At 50.6% G+C, this 13,248-nt stretch overlaps 6 protein-coding genes across 6 annotated transcripts; 5 read left to right on the top strand and 1 right to left on the bottom strand.

The window, feature by feature from the left end:
- Positions 1 to 106: 106 nt before the first annotated feature.
- Positions 107 to 433, top strand: J4E93_003495 (uncharacterized protein; the record flags this gene model as incomplete). Its single annotated transcript, XM_049341431.1, has 2 exons — positions 107 to 112; positions 143 to 433. 2 exons carry the CDS (start codon positions 107 to 109, stop codon positions 431 to 433), a joined length of 297 nt encoding a protein of 98 aa, XP_049200936.1.
- Positions 434 to 3,763: 3,330 nt separating this feature from the next.
- J4E93_003494 (uncharacterized protein) lies at positions 3,764 to 6,394 on the bottom strand (the record flags this gene model as incomplete). Its single annotated transcript, XM_049341430.1, has 3 exons — positions 3,764 to 4,503; positions 4,554 to 6,219; positions 6,275 to 6,394. 3 exons carry the CDS (start codon positions 6,392 to 6,394, stop codon positions 3,764 to 3,766), a joined length of 2,526 nt encoding a protein of 841 aa, XP_049200935.1.
- Positions 6,395 to 6,818: 424 nt separating this feature from the next.
- Positions 6,819 to 8,144, top strand: J4E93_003493 (uncharacterized protein; the record flags this gene model as incomplete). The annotated part of the gene is made up of 1 exon (XM_049341429.1): positions 6,819 to 8,144. The coding sequence occupies one exon, from the start codon at positions 6,819 to 6,821 to the stop codon at positions 8,142 to 8,144; it is 1,326 nt and encodes a 441-aa protein (XP_049200934.1).
- A 134-nt stretch (positions 8,145 to 8,278) lies between these two features.
- On the top strand, positions 8,279 to 8,848 carry J4E93_003492 (uncharacterized protein; the record flags this gene model as incomplete). The annotated part of the gene is made up of 2 exons (XM_049341428.1): positions 8,279 to 8,321; positions 8,370 to 8,848. The coding sequence occupies 2 exons, from the start codon at positions 8,279 to 8,281 to the stop codon at positions 8,846 to 8,848; spliced, it is 522 nt and encodes a 173-aa protein (XP_049200933.1).
- Positions 8,849 to 9,070: 222 nt separating this feature from the next.
- J4E93_003491 (uncharacterized protein) lies at positions 9,071 to 10,045 on the top strand (the record flags this gene model as incomplete). Its single annotated transcript, XM_049341427.1, has 2 exons — positions 9,071 to 9,135; positions 9,187 to 10,045. 2 exons carry the CDS (start codon positions 9,071 to 9,073, stop codon positions 10,043 to 10,045), a joined length of 924 nt encoding a protein of 307 aa, XP_049200932.1.
- Positions 10,046 to 11,529: 1,484 nt separating this feature from the next.
- J4E93_003490 (uncharacterized protein) lies at positions 11,530 to 13,014 on the top strand (the record flags this gene model as incomplete). Its single annotated transcript, XM_049341426.1, has 1 exon — positions 11,530 to 13,014. One exon carries the CDS (start codon positions 11,530 to 11,532, stop codon positions 13,012 to 13,014), a length of 1,485 nt encoding a protein of 494 aa, XP_049200931.1.
- Positions 13,015 to 13,248: the final 234 nt, after the last annotated feature.

Raw genomic sequence — 13,248 nt, 5'->3', positions numbered from 1 at the left:
ATCGGGAATAACTCGCGTCGCCACCAAATGTCCCGGACTAATTTTCAGAGACGATCACACACTGTCGCGGGGGCCTTGTGCAGACTGTTTGTTGAGAGCACACCAGATGGCCGTGAGAGAGGCAGAATATAAGCAGCAGCAGAATAGGAGAAGTGAATCGAAGAAAACTCTCAACGCGGCCGAATACAAGCAGCAGCAGAACCAGAAGAGTGAAGCGAAGAAAAATCTCAAGGCGGCTAAGAGTGCGTGGAAGGCTACTGATCCTACTAAGGCACCTACCAAGAAGGTGGCCAAGGATACTGCTAAGAAGACTCCGAAGAGGACCCGGGGGGCCGTGGATAAGAAGACCCCGAAGAGGACGACTAAGGATATGACTGACCAGGCTGCTGCGGAGGTGTTGATGAACATGTCTAATTATCAGCATCAGAAATAGGCTGCTTGACCTAGTGCTGAGGGCGGAACCGCAGTATGGGAGGCTCGTGATCGGTAGATGCGGAAGTCTACATGTGAATGTGTCTGATTACTTTACATTTGTATTAGTTCAAGGTTGAGAATCGGGGTTAGCGATAAATGAGAAACATTAGTAACACTCTCTGTACGACTTGATGAACAACGATTGCAACCCCATCTGACCATCAACCTCCCACGGATCTACCTCCACACCCGCAATCCGCTCGAACCGTCTCCTCTGTTTACCCTCCATCGTTGTCCAGGTGAACAACAACTACGAGGGCCGCGCCCTGAACTCGAAGGTGCAACCCACTTAGACCTCTTCTGCACCGACCACGGATCTACCTCCACACCCACACCCGCAATCCGCTCGAACCGTCTCCTCTCCTCTATATATACCTCGTTCTTCCAGCTTGTCTCCCAAGCCTTGCGCAAATATGCCCTTGTTTCCTTGATGAATTGCTTCCGGGTCTGACGTCTTGGGAATCTCGCATCCGCATTCACATCCGCATTTTCCAGGACGATGCGTCCAGCCGACGCGAGTAGGTAGTATGACTCCTGGCACGGAAAACAGCAGGGTCGGTACGAGAAGTCGGGAAACCAATGAACTCCGGGTGCTCTGCCGTGTCTGTGGAATTCGCCTTGCACGATGTATTGGAGGATGTGGAACACATCTGCGTAGATGGTAGATAGCTCCTCAAATAGCTCCTCTGAACTCCTTCGACGGGCATTTTCTGAAAGGGAGAGCTGGTTGAGCTGAGTGAGTAGGCAGCGGGCGATGGTGATGTGGAAGTGATAGGAATATTCTTTTACTTCGTCCAAAACGGCGCTGATGTAGGTAGGGAGTCGTCGTTCAACGAAACGCGTATATAGATTGGATAGACGGTCGATTACGCTGATACCTTTTGTGCAGGCGGCTACGCAAGACAGGTCATTCTTGGCATGCTCAGCGTCGTTGGCGCGTTCTCTGTGTATCGAAAGCTCAGTGAGGAGAGCATGAGCATCGGGCCAGTGTGGTTGATTGACGATTTGTATCGTGTCTTGTAGAAGATCCTCATGAGTGCAGCCTTCAATCGTGAGACGGGCGCAGCCACGGATGCCATCTCGTATGGGTTGTAATAGCTGTTCTTGTATACGCCGTGAAGGAACCTCGCAATTTCCTTCCTCATCAGTGTTCGTACCTGCGTTCAGTGTGGCGTGTAACTTTACCCCCCTATCTGGTATTTTCATGTGGCCATGGTACATCCTTTCAGTCTCCAATCTCTTGCAGAACTCGCTCAGGTCCGACAACAGCATCACTATCCTGGTTGTTAAGGAGCGACGCAATCGAAGAAACTGGTCGAGCTGAAAGACGAGGTCCATCTCACAATGCGGGAAGACATTTGGTTCTTCTTCGCTCAAACTGGGGTGTGGCTCTGGTATGCAGCCACCAGTGTGGCTGATGGAAAAGATGTGGATCGGTTGGCAGGGCCCGTGGAACCAGTCTTGTATATTGGCAGTCCGAACCTCGACGCGCACGAAAGGGTTTCGGTTTAACAGGAGAGGCTTTGCTTCGTTATATATCTGCTTGTTTGCGAGGAGTATACTAGTACTAAGGTTGCATTGCATTAGTACTCTAGTATTAGAGTAATGTTGTCTATATTTATTTTAATTTTAATTAAATTTAATAATTTATTTTTTTAGTTTCTTATAGTAATATATAATATAAAATTATGCCTAGTAAAGCTTTTTTTATTATTATTATTTACTACTACTACTATTTTTAATTCTATACACGCTTAACTATTAAGACTAAAGTAATTTTACTTAATACTTTTAATATTTAAGTAAAGTTTTTATTACTAAATAGTATATTTATAAATACTTTTTTACTTACTTATATCTTAATATTAAACTTAACTTTTTTTTATATTTTTATAATTATATTAATTTATTAACTAATATATAGCTTTACTAGTATAATATTACTATTATTAATTTTAATTATATTTTAAAGTTTTATAAGAGCTACTATTAAAAAATAAAAAGCTTTTAAGTAGTTAACTTTAGTCTAGAATATTTTACTATTAGTAAATATAATAGTATTAATTATACTTACTAGTATAACTTCTACTACTAAATTACTATTTAGCTTAACTATATAAAAAAAGCTTAGCTTATAAAGCTTTTTATTAACAAAGTTAGCTAAGTAATTAATACTATTTATTAGTATAGTTTTAAAACTACTAAAAGTATTAGTAAAAAAATAAATTTAGTAAATATTATTAAATATAGTTATTTTAAAGCTTTAAAGTTAGTAAAAGTAGTAAAATAAAAAAAAGTATTAATTTAGAGTTCTAAGTAATAAAGTATAAAAGAAAAAAGTAAAGATTAAAATAGTATTTTAACTTAAAGTATATCTATAAATTTTTTTCTTACTATTATAACTAAATTTTATAGCTTTAGCTATATCTTTAAACTTAAAAAAGCTTATAAAGTTTTATAGTTTTTATTATAGAAGTATCTTCTAATAATTTATTAAAATTTTTTTTATTTATAGCTTATCTTTAAGTCTTTTAGCCTAAAACTATTAGTTAAGCTTTTTATAACTTATAGATAGGTAGAGAGTCTATTTTTTTGTAAATTTATTTATAGAAAAAAGTGTTAAAAGCTAGAATTATTTGTGTATTGCAAAAAATTTATATTAGTGCTAAGACGTCGCTGCTTTACTATGGGTGCCTCCGCATGCAGGTTTGAGTATTCGTGGATAGTATAGGGAGCTGTTTGAAAGCTATCGAAGCCCAGCGCAAATTCGTAGACATTGTCTCGTAGCTCGCGTGGTAGATCAAGAAGGCGGAAAGGCTGTTCGGTGAGGTGAGTGTTCATGATGTCTGGCAGGAATTGTGGTGTAGGAAGGTAGGAGCGTTCAAGGAGCTGACGTTTGCTCGTACACGGCTGGCAGTAGCGGCTCGCTTCCACTGCATGTGTCTAGCGCATCGAGACAGAGTCATTCCACTTAGCTCAGACTGCTGCCTGGGCTTACGCAATCGCCAACAACGATAAGGCGTAAAAGTCGTAAAGTATTATAGTATTGACAAGGGCGTTACGCAAACTCGTGGCATTCGCCTCTCGGACCGAATCCAGATAATACGCCAATAGGATAACCGCACTGAAGCGCTACAATACATGCCTAGGCAAGCAGGTTTATAACCGTCTCATCCTGATACCCCTCAACGCCAGAATGTCCGCTCGCCGGCATGACCATCAGTGTGTGACGCAAATTCCAGATCCATTGTTGGCCAAACCAACGGCATGTGTCAATTGTTGACAATTCTTACTCAACGCCCTCGACTTTCCTCAGAAATTCCCTGACACGGCCAACCTCCACACCCTCGCCTTCTTCGCTGTCCAGAGCCGCCACCAGGCCTTCGAGACACTCTTCAATCCTGTTCTCTTCTACCTTTGTACAAAGACTGACGACCTTGCGGTACATCATCTCAAGCTGCCCGTCCTTCTCTTTCAGCATCTTACTTCGTTTGAGTAGTGCACCGTTCGCGTTCGTGTAGGTGTGAAGTCGTTGTTGGAGGACGGAGGCGGCGGGGAGTTGCTGGACTGCATAGGCCTGATATTGTGGCTGATGCGATACCTGTTTGAGCGTTGCGGGATCCAGTGGAATGGTTGTCGACAGATAGGGGGCTCCATCTGATGCGCGGCAATCCAGATGGTCGCCTGCTTGGCGGAGCTCGTAAGGCAAGTCGTCTTCCTTGATGAGCATGCCTGCACCTTCCGCATCGGCGTATCCTATCCTCTTCTTCTCATGCAAATCGATGTCCCCTGCATTGACGGAGAGCATGTGCCGTTGCGGCTCAAGCCAACGCTTCAGATTCGATATCCGCTTAGCGCGATCTTGTCGTAAACGTAACCTAGCACGTAGTGACTCCAGCCTTTGTTGCTCCTGCTTCTGTTGAGCAGATAGTTGGGTGATCAGCTCATTTGTTTGATCTATGGTGTCTTGTTTCAGACGCGCTTCTTGCGTGAACTGCATTGAAGCTGACTGGAGAATGCCATTCATCACTGTGACCATATTAGCGGATTTCTTGTAATAGATACGAGTGTCAACTTACAGGGTTGTATCTCTCGGCTAGTCTCTTCGACCTTGCTCAAGGGCGCCTTGCCCTTGCTGGGGCTATTTGCCGCAATTATGACTTCGCCGTCGCCGAGATCGCTGCCAACACCAAAGTCGATCGGTCTCGTGCCTTTGTGATTGGGTATGGTCGGGTCCGCCTGAACTTCCATGAGCTGAGAGATGATGTTGCGATTGCCTATCCTCGCTGCGAGGTTGAGAGCTGTATTGCCGGCTTTGTCGCGTGCATTTACCATCTCTTGCATAAACCTCATCAATCCTATTGGTTTCGGGTAGTTGCTGGTGTCGTGGAAAGAAGGCACCTGGTTGGCGCCAATGTTGCTGCGTACGAGATACTCAAGAAGTGCTTCGAGGTAGTACTTGCTGGAGGCCGCGCGCCCTTTTATGGCACAGGTCACCGCGATGTGATGCAGTATCGTCCGTCCCTGCGAGTCGCGGAGCTCGATAAGTGGCGCCAAGATCTCGAGTGTTTCCGGGAAGCAGCTGTGGTCCAGGCTGTTGTTGACAGAGACTGCACTCATGAGTGGTGTTTGACCTGAGGCATTTCCTCTGAACATGTTGGCTCCTTTGGAAACTAACAGCCTCATCAAGGACACTCGTGCCAGTGTCGCGGCCCAATGTAGAGCTGTATTTGAGGTGTTGTCAATTGGCATGTCCAGATCTGCGCCAGAGAGGTGAAGTATGGCTGGATGGTTCGTGAAGTCTGTCCTAGTCTGATCCGCGAATAGATCCGTAAGCATGGCTTGCTTCTCTTCGTTGTGCTTGGTGTCGGGGTGCGGTAGAGGTGGCAGGGCCGAGGGAACCTCGCCGTCGGGAAGTGCAATGCGCTGTCCAGTCTGATGTTGGTAGAAGCTCTCGCTTGGTTCTGTCGGCGAGCCAAGATCGCGCATAGACATGTCTGCGCCGTTGGGTTGTGAGTAGGATTCATCTTGGGACGTTCGCATGCGCTTCCTTGGCGGCTCTTGCGGGTCTTCAAGGCCTGTGCCATATGCTGAGTCGGTGTGTCCGTTCTGCCCGCTGAAACTACGCTCCGATGCTACGCTTTGCTGGCTGCTGGTGCGGAACGATTCTTGGCTGGCGAGGGGTCCTTGTGACGGCCGTGCCATGCTTCTCCGGCCCTGCGAGGAGGAAGCGGGTCGCGGTGCGGGTGAGTTGAGTCGCGCGACCTTGTTCATGGCGGCAAGTGCGCTGGTGGCTGTCGAGGAGATGTTGCTGAAAAAGGTACCGCCGACACTCTGGCTAGTAGTGCGGCCGTCCATGCTCTGGGTGTAGAAGCGCTTCCTGTTTGCTGCCATGGCCTGCTCTTTCGTGGGCGTCTCGATGCCCTGGCCCTGTCCCTGGTTACCATCGACGCTGACATCGTAGTCCAGCAGCGGTCGCAAGACATCCTCGACACCGTACTGGCGACAAAACTCTCTGCCGCGGCGGTAGCAGATCCATGTGCCCTGGTACTTGCCGTAGCCGCCCTGGACCTTTTCGTGTTCGCCGTTGAGTATCTCCTTCTCGAGGACCTTGGTGCGCTTTCCTTTGTCAACGCCAGCCACCTTGAGGATCTGGGTGGCATTGAGCCAGCCGTCAGAGCGTCGGCGCATAACAGCGACCCGATTGACTTCCATTTCGTAGACAGAGACGCCCGAGTAAACAGCCTAGATTGTCAGCGACTTGGTGCGACTGCGCAGATGCGGTGGTGGTGGTGCATACGGTGTATATCTGGGGCTTCTCCATGGCGTGCTGCTGGTAGCCGTTCATGTCGGAAAAGGACCGGTTGAAGCCAGCGGGCGCAGCCATGAGTCCCTGGCTGTGGGGAGAGTTCGCGTACATGGCCGACTGGGGCGGCGAACCTGCGGGAAAGGATAGCGACGTGCGCGCGACTTGCATTATGTCAGCGCAGTGCTGGCGGGCGTGGTGATAGTATGGTGACTGTACGGGTCAAACGATCATGGGGGCAGGCGCGGACAGAGGCTGGGCGCAGCGTGGGCAGGTGCAGTCGGGGTGCGCAGCCGTGGGCCGTAAGCGGAAGCCTCGGTGAAAGGTGCGATATGCGATAGGCGATATGCGCCGTATCAGGACTCGATGTTGATATGCGGGTGGGCGGGGGGTGAATGTGCCGTCGCTCGTCGAGACTCTAGAGGAGTGGAGATTCCAGAGGTCGCGTCTACGCGTCGCGGCCAATCAGCCGCCGCCCGAGTTTCCTCGCCCAGAGCACGGCCACGACTCGTCTGCTACCTTCCGGCTTGTCTCCCGCATGCCTACGCCGTTCCAGCAGAGCGCGTCACGTCTGCGGCCAGTCCATCTGCTGCGCGCCCTGCTGCGTGAGGCTTCGTACCTGCCCGATGCGACAGCCCGCACCTACTTCCGCCGCTACATCGTCAGCCGATTCAAGGCCTATCAGCCCAAGCAAAATGCGACGGCGTCCTTCGACGTCCAGGCCGTCGAGAAGTACAAGCACAGGAGCTTCAAGAGGCGGCAGATAGCGGTTATCAATGAGCGCACACGACCAATGCTCAGGAAAGGGCAGAAGGGTCTGAACTTCCTGCGCCGGGCCAACCTGGGCGAGATACCATGTCTGCAAAAGGTGCTCTTCTTCGCCTATGGGCGCATGGGAAGGAGGAAGTACCTCTTGCTGGAGAGGTTGCTGACGCCAGACCACATCATGGACGGCGGCGCACTCGCAACGCCCGTCGAGCCAGGGCAGGCACCGCTGCAGAAGCTCTATTACAGCAACAAGCGCTATCTGCAGTATTTCGATGCGCCCAAAGCCGCCTCCAAGACCGAGTATACCATCAACATCTCTAGCCGCTACTCCCGATTGCGCGCCGTCCTCAAGTCGCAGTGCCAGAAGGGCATCTCCATACACCGAGGGATCAAGCGTCCAGCCATGAAGACGCCTATCAACAATGTTTGGGAGCGGCCCATGCCGATCAAGCGCGCGGTCAACAATGTCCGACGCTGGTATGCCGAGACTATGACGAGATTACTTCCTCCATTACCGACCGAAGAGTGGGACAATATACATGCCATGGTTGTTGGGGACCGAAAGATCGATTTGGTCAGACGGAGAGGCCGCGCTTCAGTGTTGAGTGCTGAGCCAGCCGCAGAAGACGAGTCCTTCGCCCGCACAATAGAAGAAGGTATCGCTTTAGACAAGCCCAGCAGAGCAGATATGCCTGCAGGCGTGCAGCGACCGCATACCATCAACCCTAGGTTCATGAAACGCATGTATACAAAGCTCCTCATACTCTGCTGCAAGGTCGAGTACGACGACGAGCAGAAGCGATGGAAAGCAGTCTGGGGCGAACCTATGAAGTACATCAAACCCAGCCTCTACAACGTCCCTACAGATGAAACGCTCTTTGCGGGTGTTGATGCTACAGGCAAGATCCCGAAGACGCCCAAGAAGCATCTGCTGGAGAAATCACAGCATGTCCAGCCACGGAATGCCGAGGGCGAATATATGCGTTTTCCCTTCTTTGCCGAACGGCTTCCAGAAGATCACCCAATACGCAGGGAATTGGATGAGTGGAAGAGGAAACGTGCTGCTGCGAGAGGACAAAAGCGGGAAGTGTCGTAGCCTGGAGGCGGGGCACTACCCCACAAACTTGGAACGCGATTTGTAGGGCGCGTCTTACATGTACATAAAGTAGGCAGCACTCAGCACCGTACTTTGACCGTCACAGTGCATCGAGCAACGTTTTGACAAGCACAATGGCATCTTCAAGCGCAACAATTCGCCACGCGACCCGTGAAGGTAGAGTTTCCCCAGCCTACAGTAAAAGCCTACTAACAGCCTGTGCAGATGTTCCTACCATACTAGCCCTTATCAAGGAACTCGCGCTCTACGAAAACGCCAGTGACAAGGTTGACTCAACTGAAGAAATCCTCACGCGCACCCTCGCACACTACGACCCTTCCACCTCGACCTTCTCTGAAGGCTTCGCCCGTACACTCCTCCTCAGCGACCCCGACGGCACAGTAGCAGGCATGGCTCTATATTTCTACAACTACAGCACATGGACAGGCGTGCCAGGCATCTACTTGGAAGACCTGTTCGTCAAGGAGAGCTACAGGAAGAAGGGCTATGGCAAGCGACTTCTCAAGGAACTCGCTGGAGAGGTGCTCAAGGTCGGGGGCAGGAGGCTCGAATGGAGCTGCCTGGACTGGAATGAGCCTAGTCTGAAGTTCTACGAGAGCGAGATCATAGGTGCGCAGAGAAAGACGGCATGGGTGGGCTTGCGCGTAGATGGAGACGCTTTAGAGAAGCTTGCGAAGTCGTAGTCTCGAAGGATAAGGATTCATCTCATGCTTGCTGAGATTTGGCCCTGGTTCTCGTTCACTCTTGCATGATTGAGGAGCCGCCACGTGAACACGCGCAAGTAGGTCCGTGCGCCATAATCGTCATTCCGTCTTACATCTGCGACCGCACCTGCACTCCTGACCTCTCAGGCCTCAATCAAGTCAAATTCTGGCTACGTGGACATTACAATTTGCAACACCGCCATGGCCTACCCGCCTTTCATGGTCAAATCAGCTGAGATCGAAAGCTGCTGGGAGCAGCTGCGCAAGTGAGTATCATGAGTGTAATGCAGTTTGGTAGCAGTACTAACAAAACACAGGTTACTACAGCACGAGTACGAACAAACTGCGCTCGATCAGTGCCAACAATCCGTCAGTCTTCATAAAGGCCTTCAGGATATGCTTCGTCTCACCACCGACGTGGATGGTTTCCCGCCCCCTAGTATCGATTGTATCAAATCAAATCTGGGCGTTGAGCGCGATTTCAGCAAGGATATCGAGGAAGCCACAGAAGCATACAATGTCGCTGTCTGCCGCACTATTGGACCTGCCATGTACGGAAAGTTACCACGGGAATTGCGCGACATGATCTACGAGTATTTGACTACGAGCACACTGCATCTGACTCCTATCGCTGCATACTTTGCCTCGGAGGATTCCGACAAAGACGACCTTTGCCCAGAGCGCTACTGGCGAGCCGGTGTCATCGGTCCTGAAGTAGTGCATGAGCTCAGAGAATCTTGGTACCGGAACACCACGTTCCATGTAGATGGCGATCAGTCCATCAAGACGCTACTCGACAGAGATCGTTTTGATGCAGGATTGCAACCCCGCGAGCTCATCAACAAAGTCACACGTCAAATCGGGGTCGTGACAGGGACGACAGAAGAAGGAAACATGCAGACCGTGCTACATCTCTACGAACTGTTTCTATTGAGAACGCTGACACAACTACAAGTCAATGTATACATGTCCCATGTCAGGACTGGGGAAAGGGACAAGATGTTCAGGTCAATTCTGCGGCTCATACGTTCAACAATCATACGTCTGAGAGAATCAGGATATCAGTGTACAGTCACATTGGACGAACGATGTTCGGACTGTGTTGATCCAGAGACTATCACGGAGTGGGACGACGACATTGCAGCGGAGATTGATAGGCGGACAACCCCGCGCTGAGTGGGGTCTACAGAAGGAAGAAGGTAGACGACTTGTGGCGACAAGAAGAGGGCAGGGTATGTGTCTAATTGCTTCTTGATATCCCCAGGCTTCACGAGACTCTCCACAAGGAGAGTGGGTGCGCTCATTTGGAAAAATATCGCGATTGTACACTAGATGATTATGCCCGATGTGGTGGCGTTCAGCGTGCTGCTTCGTTTCAGCATTGACTTTGACTTCTGACTTTACAACAGCATCCACATCCTCGTTTAGTATACACTTCATCAATATCCAAGAAGCTACACTATTCATCTCGCTTCTTCCTCGCCTGCGCTAAGCCGCCGACTTGCCAAAAATAGCTCAACTTACGTCAACCCCAGGTCTACTTCGTCAGCAACAATCGACAGCAAACTCCCTCATTAACAGTCGTGAACGTCCAACTAAGTTGCTTCGGTTTTCGGAATCGATCATTGACCGGTCCGAGATGAATGGAGGTTTCGGGGGACTCGGAAGTCTTGGGCCGAAGAAGGACCGAGCCGTCAGCATCGATCAAGATGAGTACGCGTGGACCATGACGGCAATCCGAAGGAACAACAGTGTGCGAATGCAATTCTATGAGTCGGAATCTGACGGGCTGGCGAGAAATAAAATGTTTCCCCTAAAAAGGAAGACGCGGGAGTAGATAAAGTACAAGTGCGCGCTAATTTCAACATGACGGACACATTGACTGTTAGAAGGATCTTCATTCTACGACCATATTCACGAGATACCATAGCCAAAGTAGCAGCCACTGCCTATTCATAAACAGCAAGGAACAAGGCAGCGGATATCTGTACCTAGGGTGTTCGGCATGATACCCAATCTACGAGTTCCCTCGTGGTAGCCAGCCGGAATTTGCCCCGCCACCATCGTACGACATGGAGTTGATTACTTTAAGACTTTCCCATTCGAGCCGATGACAAAGGAAGAGGCGGCTTAGAAGGCATGTCGGGTTCCACAAAATTCAGCCACGAGCTGACAACTCCAGAAACCACAAGGATTTGGGGTACACACTCCGCTTCGGAAACATCGCCCGTCCGAAGCCGACGAAATGTAGATTACCATGGAACTTGCCTACCTATCTTGGGCATAGCAGATCGAACGGAATGTAGAAGCTTCGCTATTGAAACAAGTTGGCTATGCTGACCACTTACTTGATTGCGCGGTCCTTGCGAATAACCTATTGCGGACATGCTTCTTGTCAGGCAGGACCTTGTGTGCTAGCAAGGTAACACACGGCGGCTGAGCATGTACTGACAGTCAGAAGGTAACGGCCCTTCTGGTCGGATTCGGACGCTGACATACTTCCACGGCTGGGATTCAGGCCTCATGGATAGTTCTAAGGTCACCTGAACGCGTAGGCATGGAGCAGTCAGTATATATGAGCAAGCTGCTCATCGATGTTAGGCATCATCAGCAAATATCTCGGCTTCTCATCCATCTCCACCACAATCGTTACCGCCAGTATGCATTCTCAGTTCATTTCTTCCCGGATCGGGAAGAGCGCCATGCTCCTCCTGCTCTCCTCTTATCTTTCGAGCTACGCAGTTGCCACAGCGGTCCCCGAATCCGTCGATGTTGCCGTGATAGGTGCTGGACTTTCCGGACTTACCGCAGCGCGAGACCTTCTTCACGGCGGCAAATCGGTTATCGTTCTTGAAGCCAGGGACCGCGTCGGCGGCAAAGTCTACAACCATCCACTGAAGAACGGGGGTGTTACCGAAGTAGGCGCCGAGTTCGTTGGTCCAACGCAAGACAAAGTGCTGGAGATGATTTCCGAGCTGGGACTGCAGACATTCGACACCTACAGCGAAGGGAAGTCCATCTTGTGGAGGAACGGCACTCGAACAGTTTACACTCCTGATCCGGCACTTGGTGGTTCACCACCAGTGGACATGAAGTCTCTCCCTCTGGTTGCCAGTGCGCAGAAGCAACTGGACGACTGGGCAGCTGAAGTCAATACGAGTGCACCCTGGACGCATCCCAAGGCTAAGGAACTCGACAGCATGACGTTCCAGCAGTACATCGATCAGGCAGCACCCCATGCAGACGCCGACCTCGTCTTGACCACAGCCAGCAAGGCCATCTGGGCTGCGGAACCCCGAGAACTCTCTGTACTCTACGTGGTCTCCTACATCGCAGCAGGCGGAAACGAGACCAACGTCGGAACACTGGCTCGACTGATTGGCATCCAAGGCGGAGCTCAAGAGAAGCGAGTCGTAGGCGGGACAGGACTCATCCCAGAGCGACTCGCCGAGAAGGTCGGACACGAACACATCGTCATGAACGCCGCCGTATCAACCATCACCAAGACATCCAACGGCTACAAAGTAGTATCCCGAGCAGGCACTGTCCACGCAAAGCAGGTCGTCCTCGCCATGGCGCCTCCCCTCCTCCGTCAAATCACCTTCTCACCCGCCCTCCCCACCGCCCGCCAACAGCTCAACTCAGCAATGAAGATGCCATCCATCGGCAAAGGCATCCCCATCTACCCCACGCCCTTCTGGCGCAAGACCGAAGGCCTAAACGCCCAAGTCCTCTCCGACAACGGTTCCACACGCGTAACCTTCGACTCCACACCCGAAGACAGCAAATTCGGCGCCCTCCTCGGCTTCCTGCTCGGCGACGAGATGCGCGCGCTCGACGCCCTCAGCCCCGCTGAATGCGAAGAGAAGATCCTGTCAGACTACGTGCGGTATTTCGGCGAGGAAGCAAAGACCAACACGGAGTTTGTGTTGCAGCGCTGGGACTTGGAGGAGTGGTCCAGAGGAGGACCTGTGGCGGTTGCTCCGCCTAATGTGCTCACGAAGTATGGTCAGGCGCTGACGATGAGGGCTGAGGGGTTGCATTTTGCGGGTACGGAGACGAGTCCGTATTGGACTGGGTATATGGACGGAGCTATCCGGAGTGGAGAGCGTGTTGCTAAGGAGATTATGGGAATGGGGTACTGAGACTTGCGAGAATCGGGGTAGTAGTCACGGTGGTGGAAGTGGTAGTGGAGGGGTTACATCGTGATTTCGCTGTTCAAATCTGTAATTAGAAAAACGTACTTCTGTCTCCGGATCATCTTCAGTAAAGTAAATGGGATACTCTTTCCAGCAAGACAAGGTCGTATCATACTTTGGGTCGCCGGAACGCAGGAGTTCTAGGTTCTTAGTTCCCAGCGCCATATCCGGGGAAGGGTG

Source organism: Alternaria ventricosa (genome assembly GCF_023758065.1).
Source record: "Alternaria ventricosa strain BMP 2768 chromosome Unknown scaffold_5, whole genome shotgun sequence".
Lineage (NCBI taxonomy): Eukaryota > Fungi > Ascomycota > Dothideomycetes > Pleosporales > Pleosporaceae > Alternaria > Alternaria ventricosa.
This window is presented reverse-complemented; position numbering and strand designations above follow the sequence as displayed.